Source organism: Penaeus monodon, chromosome 17 (genome assembly GCF_015228065.2).
Source record: "Penaeus monodon isolate SGIC_2016 chromosome 17, NSTDA_Pmon_1, whole genome shotgun sequence".
Classification (NCBI taxonomy): domain Eukaryota; kingdom Metazoa; phylum Arthropoda; class Malacostraca; order Decapoda; family Penaeidae; genus Penaeus; species Penaeus monodon.
Window position 1 is genome coordinate 14387284 of NC_051402.1, and position 10530 is coordinate 14397813.

The 10530-nt window shown below is 42.7% G+C and overlaps 1 protein-coding gene across 1 annotated transcript; it reads left to right on the forward strand.

Annotated features, from left to right (window-relative positions):
* The first annotated feature begins 9463 nt into the window (after positions 1-9463).
* Positions 9464-10225, forward strand: LOC119583266 (collagen alpha-1(I) chain-like). The gene is made up of 3 exons (XM_037931737.1): positions 9464-9588; positions 9770-9936; positions 10083-10225. Exons 1-3 carry the CDS (start codon positions 9464-9466, stop codon positions 10223-10225), a joined length of 435 nt encoding a protein of 144 aa, XP_037787665.1.
* Positions 10226-10530: the final 305 nt, after the last annotated feature.

The following is a 10530-nucleotide window of genomic DNA, read 5'->3' on the forward strand; positions in this document are numbered from 1 at the left end:
GGGAAAACAGAATAATTTACATGGCTATATATGCCAAACGCAGGTGTTACGGGGGAAAGTCCCTGCCCTGGCTCAAGAAGGTAACCGCGTTGACCTTCAAGGGTGGAATTCCAAAAGTGTTATTTCCCTTTTATTACCTAAAATACGGTCGTTATATCTTGAGACAAAAAGTCTTGTATGTGGGATGGTATCCAAGGTTATTCTACCTTTCTGTCGCGGGTCAAATTTGGGAAATATTGTATCTTATTTTTTTTTTTTTCTTTTTTTTTCTTTCTTCTTTTTTTTTTTTTTTTTGTCTCTCCATTCAAGGTCTCTTCCGTATTTCTCATATATTTTTTTCCCTTTTTCTTTTTTTCTTTTTTTCTTTTTTTTCTTTTCTCTTTTCTTTTTCAGGACCCGAATCTTCTCATGTGTTTCAGCCCCGTTCGAGTCGCAATCTTTTTTTTTTTTCTTCTTCCTTTTTTTTTATTATTTTTTCATTTTATACTCGTAAAATAATCATATAAATAAAAGTTTTTTTTAGGGGGGAGGGCTTTCAGGTCTTTCAGCCCCGGGCGAGGGGGATTCGAACCGCGACCGCGTATTCGAACCCGCGATCACGGATCGAGCAGGCGCCTTAACCCACCCCGGCCACCGGGGTTTGAGGGGCAGAGCCTTTGTTTATAAGGGGTATTTTTTGTAACTGCCCCCCTGTCAAGCACACAACCACACCTTAAGCATTGACGACCTGCTTGTGGTTGTTTTGTATTTTGTGTGCGCATGTATGTACCGAGGTGTGATAAGCACCGCGTAAGAGGTGACGAGGGGGTTTGAAAGGAAATGGCCCTGGAAAGCTGAACTTGGTGGCGTTGCGAGAGTTCACAGTACCCAATAGCAGCGTATTTCCTTTATCTGTGAACTGACTACCCCTAAAGGTGAATCATTATTATGTTTGTGGATTGCAGTAATATTCCATTTATAAAGATAATGCGGACTTGACGCATTTTTATGTTTCACCATAATTTATTTTTGTTAATGTAATAAAAAAGTTAATGTTGCGATATCCTTCCCTAAAGGCGGTCAATGTTTGGCAGACACACGAGTTGGTTGCCCTGAAACATCATATCAGTGGCTGGGACATTGAAGTCAACGCTTAAAAACCATCGGATAAGAGCAAATAAGAAGAGTGAAGAAGTGAAGTGAAGTGTAGTGAAGTGGACTAGTGATATGACTGTAAAGTGTAAAAAAGGGAAACTGTAAATCGATGTTAACTGTATTTTTTTAATTTTCTATGCATAGTTTAAAACATATGCCGATCTGAAAAATAAAATGGTTTAAAGGTTTATATACTTTTTTTTGGATCCCAATCGTCTCGACCATACTCGTATATATATTCCTGTGTATACAGAGAGCGGTCAGAACCAAAGGGGATATCTACAAAAAAAATAAGATCTGACATAACATATCCTTACAAACTGGCGCCCGAACAGGGACGTTCTAATATATATATTCGTTTGGTTGATGGACGTATTGGGTTCATAATTAAAGTTTATAATTATGACTTCGCTAAGTGAATGATGAAGCTCGGAAAAAACTAGGGTTAGCGGGAGAAAACTTGCAAGAATTCGTAAGAGAAGAGAAAAGAAAAGAGCGTAAAAGGGTTTCGAATTAGAGCGCGAAGAAAAGAGCGAAGGACGGAGAGAAGCTAGAAAAGTGGAATTGGAAATGGAAACTAGAATGAAAGAACTTGAATAGAAAGACTAAGATTACGAGTGCAAAGTGACGAGAGTGAGACGTATGAAGTAAAAGCTGAGTTTTTAAACCAGCACTTCAAAAACTGCCTGTGTTCAACAAGGTAATGACAGTATAGACGCGTATATACTCCGGTTCGAAAGACTAGCAACAAGCGCCGGATGGGACCGAGACGTTTGGGCGGTCAGCTTAGCCTCCTTGTTGCAAGGGAAAGCGCTATCGAGACGTACCACCATCTCTCGCCAGTGGAAGCGCGCGACTTCGAGCGAGTGAAAGAAGCGCTGCTCAGGTGTTTCCATTGCACGGCCGAGGCCTTTAGGCTAGATTCCGTAATTCGAAATTCCACAAAAATGAAACCGCTTCGCAATTTGCCAACAGACTAAAGAACAATTTAACAAGATGGGTCGAACTTGCAGGCTGTGAAACAAACCTCTGTTGATGTATTTGATCTTACGCTACAGAACAATTTTTGAAGAGCGTGTGATAAAAGCATGGTGCTATTCTTAAAAAAGCATGTTTTTAAAAAACTTTTAATGAGATGAAAAAATTTTGCAAAATTTGTATATGGAAGCGCATGTAATGGTAGGAAAGATAGAGAGGGACATGAGAAAAACGCGACAGGTATGGGAGTGAGAGGAAAATTTAGCAAGCTCTGCGTCAGGAGTGAATAGGGGCGAGGAAAGGATGAAAGGCGGAGCGCGTGCTTGTTTCGTTTGTGTGGGACGAGGTAATCACCTTGCCAAGGATTGCATAACAGGTTCGGAGGGTCAAAGTACAAAGATTGTAAAATAATCATATCGAATGTTGAAAAAAGCGGCAAGGGCAAAACATAGTGATAAGTTGATGATTGCAAGAGGTAAAGCGGAAGGGTGTGAGAGTAGACGTGTTTCGTGATCCTGGATGTACGACAGTGCTAGTGAAAGATGTTTGGGCCTAGAAGCAAGTTCACGGGTAGAATGGTTGACATAAGGATGGCCAATAATATGGTGTTTAAGTATCCAGAGGCTTTTATCTATGTCGATACTCCCTTCTTTTCTGGTAATTAATTAGGCTTGTCTGCCAGATCCTATATATGAGTTGGTGATCGGGGCGATTTAGGGATCGACTGATGGGGAATGAGTGTGATGGTGGGGCGGTGACGACAAGGGCTGCAGAAAAAAGAGGAAGGGAAAAATGTGTTCGAGGTCAGTGAAAATTAAGTAAAAAAATGTTTTTTAAAAATCTTCGAAAAAAAGACATAGGTAAATGCAAAGGGGGGATAAAACTCTTGATAAAATTCGTGAGCATGCAGGTCTAAGAAATTATTCAGTGGTAAGTCCGAGGGTGAGTCGCACAGTTTCGTGGTGAAGCGCGGCGCGTTATACCGGCGCGTTCAAAAGGCCGCAGCAGGTGACTGAGCAGTTGGTGGTGCCGGAGTGTTTCGGGACCCCGGTGATGGGCTGGCCCCCGACTCTCTCATGGGAGGGCATCTCGGGATAAAAAAAAACCACAGCGCGGATACAAAGCAACTTTTTCTAGCCGGGAATGTGCATAGAGGATAGACGGTATTGCAGGTCCGTGAAAGTATGTCAACGCACGGTCGACAAGGGGACGTGTCAGCAGAGTCAAGATGGGGAGAGGCCGCTTATTCAGGAGCCTTTTCAACGAGTGGCCGTGGATATAGTAGGTGGATAAGGCCTCGGGCGAATGATGGATCGCGATATATTCTTACAATTGTTGATTACGCGACGCGTTTTCCGGGAAGCGATCGCTTTTAAAAATTTGATACGTGCCCCAGTTGCAGAAGCTTTACTTTCGGTTTTCAGTCGTGTTGGTATCCCGAAAGAAGTAATGTCGGACAGGGGTAGCCAGTTTACGTCAGATATGATGAAGGAATTTAATGTTTGCTGTCTATAAGGAGTCTAACAACCACACCGTACCATGCGATGAGTAATGGTCTGGTTGAAAGGTTCAATGGCGTTTTAAAAAAGATGTTGAAAACGTATGTGCCAAGAGCAACCGAAAAATGTGGCCAACGATTTATAGATCCGTCCTATTTTCGTTATCGCGAAGTTCCGCAAGCAAGCACGAAGTTTTCACCGTTTGAACTTGTCTACGGCCATTCAGTGCGCGGGCATTCGCCTTGTTACGCGAGCTGTTGGAGGGCGATTGAGAGGCATCGAGGGACAACACGCGGACCACATACGAGTAAAGTGATTAATCTGAGGGAAAGGTTGCAAGAGACGTGTAAATTAGCGCAGGAGGAATTGGAAAAAGCTGGAGATAGTTACCAGTTACTATTATGACAAGCATGCGCGCGGGGAGGGAGGTGAAGTCGGAGATAAAGTGTTACTCCTACTTCCCACTAGTCATAATAAAAATCCTTTTGCAGTTGGCAAGGACCCTTCGAGGTCGTTAACTACGTGCTGGATGTAAACGATACAGAACGTAAGTACCCTATCAATATGATCAAAACCTTATATGAGCGGTTCGTCAAAGAAGGCGACAGTAAGCATAGTAAAGATGTGGAACGCAGCAAAGTAACATACGATGTTGATGTAATGCGTGGCGTAATCGGTGGTAAGAGTAACGTTGATGGGAGTAGTGAACAAGAGAATGAGATTATTCAGTCCTCGTTTTGTGTGGCAGTCGTTAGCGAAGACTGCCACAAGGGAGGCGAATTAATTATGTCCCAAGCTATGTACAGGAGGAAGACGCGAGTAAACGTAAGAGTAAATGAGGAATTGAGCGCGGAAAAAGAAGCGCGATGTGGAAAAAGTGTTGTCGGAGTATAGCGCGGTATTCACGGATGTCCCGGGAAGAACGGATGTCATTGCGCACCCCAATTAATTTGACTAGTAATAAGCCAGTAAATACTAAACAATACCTATTCCTTATGCACTGCCAACAGAATACGACGATGAAGTAACTGGATGCTCGAGCTAGGCGTGATAGAGCCTTCAACCTCACTTACTCGAACCCGCTAATTGCAGTAAAGAAAAAGGAGGGGGTGATCGCGTTTGTTTAGACAGCCCCAAGATAAATAGATTGGCAGTATTTGACTCGGAACCCAGCCAGAGAGGATTTGATAATGATCGCATTAGCGGTAGTAAATATTCACAAAGATCGATCTTTCCCGCGGGTATTGGCAAATCCCATAGATGAACAAAGTAAGCCTTATCACCGCATTCCAGGGCGAGCAAGGATTGATGCAGTTTAAAGTTGCACCTTTCGGGTTAGTTAAGCAAGCGCGACGTTCAACCGCATGATGAGGAAATGTTTAACGACACCGCTAACGATGTCGTCGATGATTTGTTAATTCACACGAAAGGATGGGAGGAGCACATTTAAAAACTTTGATAAAAGTTTAATATTCTGGCAAATGCATCGCTCACTGCTCGCCCGTCGAAAACTAAGATTGGGATTTTTACCATAAAGTACCTAGGAAGCGATGTGGGGGGTGGAGTGGGCGCAAACAACCGCGGATAAGGTAAACAAGAAAATGGATGTTAACTGTATCTTTTAATTTCTATTATGGTTTAACTACATATGCCGATCTGAAAAATAAAATGGTTAAAGGTTTATATTTTCTTTGGATCACAATCGTCTCGACCATACTCGTATATATATTCTGTGTATACAGAGAGCGTCAAAAACCTAAGGATATCTACAAAAAAAAATAAGATCTGACAATAACATATCCTTACACCCCCCCCCTCTTTTTTGGGTGTGAACGTGGGCGGGCATTTGTGTCGTGCGTGTGCATTAATTAAATTTTTCGATCAAGAAGAACAATTATCATTATTATCAGTAGTAGTAGTACCCATTATAGTAGTATTATCTAGAAAATAATATTACATTTTTTTTTTTTTTTACCTTTTTCTTTTCTGTCTTCTCTCTCTCCAATATTCGGGTTTTCTTGTTTCAAAGACACATTTTCCTAAGGTATCAATGTGCAATTTTCAAATTTCTTTTTTTTTTTGCCACGATTTGTATTTTTATTATTAGTGCTGATATTTTTGGAGAGGTTGCAATCTGTGATTATATCTTTTTTCTTAAATCTTCCTGGGGAACAGTTGCAGTCTGCAAGATGTGTATATATATATATATATATAATATATATATATATATAAAATATATATATATATATATATATATATGTATTTTTTTTTTTTTTTTTTTTTTTTTTTTTTTTACGGTTTAGGTCCAGTTTGAGCCGCCGTGGGTCAAGCATGATTTTCCCAAAAAAGGTATTTCTCTTCTCGGAAGGGGGGGGGGGGGGAGAATGTCAGGTGCGTCAGTCCTTAGCTCATTATCTTCGTAATTGCCTGTCGCTGTGACATAGAAGGTTTATTAGTTCCTTACGGAGGCAAATTTATTTTCGATGAAATTACTTATGCATAATATTTATGCAATAATTATAACACCTGAAGCATAATTCTATGCTTGATCTTTAATATATTTATTGGTATATGTAAAATATTTATTGACAGATAAGCGACAGATAGATATAAGAAAATATTTAAAACTTTAAAAATTCTATAAAAAAAATATTTTACAAAATACCGATAATATATTAAAGATCAAAGCATAAATATTATGCTTTAAGGTATAAAATTATTGCATAAATAGTACGCATAATTAAATATGTAGTAGATATGTATATAAAATTTTATTTTTTATTGTTTATTTATTTTTTATTCATTTGCATTTTTCTTTTTTCGTTTTTTTTACTCTATTTTTTTCTTTTTTTCTTGTTTTTTGAATTATTTTTATAGTCTTTTTTTTTTTTTTAAATCCTTTCAACTAAAAAACAGAAAGATCGGCCGCCCGTCGCCTGTATCCCAAGCACAAGCGCCAAAACTGCCTTCCTTTCCTCTTGAACTAAAAAAGGGTCGTGCTCGGGGCGCTCCGCCAGCGCCTGCAGCGCCGCCGGCGGCATCTTCATGCTCTCCGCCACAAACGCAGCATCACGCCCACGCCCACCACGTCGCACTGCTCCGTCAGCGGCGTGCTTGGTGCACGCACGCGCAGTACACGACCTGCCGCCCTTTGCTGCTCTCGGGGGGCACTGGCCATTAATATGAAACTATGATAATCTGTATTATCGGTTTTATTATTACCATACTAATAGATGTTTCATAGTATCATTACCTTATTTTGTTGTTATCATTATTATCATTGCTATTATTTTTTTTGCGTCATCTTTCATTATCATCATCAAACATTATTATCTTTTTTCACTTTTATCAGTTTTGCTGTTGCTGTCTTATTGGTTTATCTTTATAAATTCTGTTGTTAAATTATTTATATTATTTATTATTATTATTATTATTTAGATCTGCTAATTAAAATCAAACACCGGGGCACTACCAGCGACCTCCTTTGAGGCAATGGAACACAACAAAAACATGCGCATAACTTTTGCAGCAGGTTTCCCGAGTGCATAGCAAAGCAGTACATTACCTCATTCCACTCTTCCTTGCCCATTTAAGTCTTGTTTCTTTTGTTTGTTAGTACAAGATGGCCGAACCGCAGGGCCAGGGGTGGGAGCTAACCCTTTCCTAGGACCTGGCGGATTTTGATAATGGAAGGACGTAGACTCAGTTCTGCCCTGGGGGATGCGCCCCTTGCTTATCCGCTTTGACGGGCGAGGGCTTATCACCCACCCCCTACTCTTTCTTGAGAGGCATTATTATGACCATTGTTTTTTTTTATTATTTTATTAAAAATTATCAACATCATTTTCATAATTATTATTATTACAGTTATTATCATATTATGATTACATTTTTATTTACCATTATATTACTATGATTACATTATCATTGATATTTTTATTATCATTATAATTTTCAATTGCATTGATATTATCACTTGTTATTATCATTAGTAGCACTGTTATTTATGTTATCATTATCATAAAGATAATGAAATTAACGATGACATAGAAAGATAATAAGGATGGTAAAAAACAATAATGATTTTAAAATTATTATTATTTATTTTTATTATTATTATTATTATTAATGAATTAGAAGAAAGTCAAAAAAATAGTCTAAACAGCACAGCGCATGTTCTCAGAAGAGCTTTATCGATCTGAAGGGTTTTTGTGTTCGTGAATTGATTTGACTGTATGTTTGATTTTTGGTTGTTCTGCATAGTTTTCATGTTTTTGTTTATGTTCCATTTCCTCAAACTTCAATCACCTTAGGCGCTGGTAGTGACCGGTGTTTGATTTTAATTAGCAGTCGAAAGAAACTTTTCCATAATTTATATAATAAAAAAATAATAATAAAAATAAAAATAAAAAATGTAATAATAAAAAATAGAAAATAATAAAAATGATAAAAAATAATAAAAATAACAAGAAATATAATAATAAAATAATAAAAAAAAAACAATCCAGGCGGCCTTATTGTCGTTGTTATTTTCACTTTTGGGTTTTTCTTTATTCAGGGGAGGGGGTAAACCGTCTTCTGTTCTGACGGCGGGTTAAGTCCCTTAAACCCCAGGGGGTGTCTTGGCCCGAACGGTATTTTACCGGTATTTGCAGCTGTTGCTGCCGCTTGCCTCGCGAGGGGACGTGTCTCCTTGGAAAAACACTCGTAAAACCCCCAAACACGAGCAGGTTTTAGAAACCCCTTTTAAAATTTCCGAGGCTAAAAAAGTTTCCCTTGGTTCGACCTTGGGTCCTGCAAAAAGTCAGAGACGAGCCGATGCCGCCAAAAAAACCTAAGACATTGAAGCAAATCGGTTTTTATATTCCCAATCGGAAGAAGGACACGCGAGAAGACACACCCTATTTCCTTTTTAAAGGGGGAAAATAAAAGGTTGCCCAAGTATTGTATGCCAGGGGGTTTTGTTTCGTGCGAAAAATTTTTAACATAAAGGGAGGGAAAAACAGTCGCAGTGGCTTGAGCGGAGGAGCGGGGGAAACAAGCGGGGGGGAGCAGTTGGGTGTGCCCCGTGAAGACCCGTGTTGCCTTTTGTGCCCTGATAAAAACTTTTTTGCCCAGTTATAAGCTGTTGTGCAGTGTGCCATGCGGTTCCCCCTTTTTTGGCCTATAAAAAAGAGTACGGTAAATAATTGTGTAAAAAAAGGAAAGACGCTTTTTGTGTTTACTTCGTCCCCTGCTCCCCATGGGTTTCCTCTTGGGTTTGGGCGTGTGGTCCCGGGTGCCTTTTGGAGTTTTCGGTTTTCACGACCCTGGGAAACACCCCGTCTGCCTACCTGCCTTGTTTTGGGGGCAGAGGGAGAGGGGTGGGGCCGAAAACAAAGGTGTAGAGGGGGTTTTGTGATATTTGTCAGTGAGAGCCCCCCATTTATCAAGTAGCCAAAGAGGGCGGCACCCATATAGAGCAGGCTATGACTGGGCAGGCAGGGTGAGGTGAAGCCGAGCAGTGGCCCTGATCACTCCCAGTTGGCCCGGTATGAGGAGGAAATGGCACAAAGGGGAAGAGCGGGCACAGAGGGAACCCGGAGAGGGCACCCCATCTGTCGAGATGAGGAAAGGGAAAGGCAGGGGAAAAACAGTTCTGCCAATTTGTTGAGGTGTCGAGCAATTTTGATCTGGAAGTGAAAATCAGCAGTACACGAAAAGGGGCCTGCAACAGCGGAAGAGTGAAGATGGAGGAGGGCGGGACTCTGAAGGGCGGGGTTTGGACCTGAGGAGGAAGTAAATGAGGAAAGGGGGGGCGCCACGAGGTAGTAACGTTGCAAGCGAGAAGGCAGACGGGGTTTTTGGCAAAGATGCCAGAGTGTAGATTTATGGGGTCGGGCCTGGGATCGGGGAGGAAACCCCGGGCCCTCGCGCTTTCGTGTCGCCCCCGTGGTCCTGCAGAAGGCTGGGGACCCATGGGAAAACCGCCCCCGGGGTTAGGTCGGCAAACCGGACCGGTCAACCCCCCTCGGCCTCCCTCACCCCTTCCCCCCCCCCAGGGTGTTAGTCACGCACGCGTTCTCCCCGCAGCCCCTGGGCCCTCCAGACTTCGTGGGGGTTTAAGCCAGTGAGTACGAGGGAAGGTGGCCTGGGGGCATATTTTCCCCTTTTGAAAGTGGATCTCCCCAGGGCGGGAAACCCGGGAAGAAAAAAAGGCCTGCAAGTGGTAACAGCGCAAAGGGGCCCGCGGGGAAGGTTTTGGGGCATTGCGGCATCCCAACGGCCTCTACACCAGGTGGCAGAGGCTTTGAAACGCCTTTTGGGGCACCCCCACCGGGGCCAGGTATATGGGCCACTTGAAAAGGGGGGACTCGTGAGCGGGCGGACCTTCCCAGCTGGCCGGATTGGAGGCGGGGTAAGGAGGTCGTACCCTGCGGCTGCGGAAGAGATGACGTGGTCCTGGGGGTGATTTTTTGTTGACGTTTACAGGACCAGAAGCTGAAAAACTACGTCAAGCAGGAACCCCCGAGGCCCTGCAGGGGGGGGCGAGGGCTTGGATTTCGGGCTTCAAGAAGGAACCAGGGGCCCTGGGCCAGCGCTCCCCCCCCCGTGCCCTGGGGCCAGAAGGCTAAAGGGAGAAGGTAGCATTGAGGAAAGGGGAGCCCCAACTTTCAAGGTTGGTTGGGCTGTGGTAAGGGGGGGCAAGACGTAGTCGGTGTCAGAGGAGGGAGAAAGTCCTCTCAACCCGACGGATCTGATGCCTCCAGGAGTGGAAGGACCCGTGGCAGGTTGGTCACCCTCTGAGTGCATGTCCTAAGGCAAGGAAGTGGTACAGGAGGAAAACTGGGGCAGGCGGAGAAGGGGCCGAAACCCAGCCGTCCTCGGTTCCCCCGGGGCCCCACTTGGGGTAAAAATGCCCTCGAACCACATGAGAGGT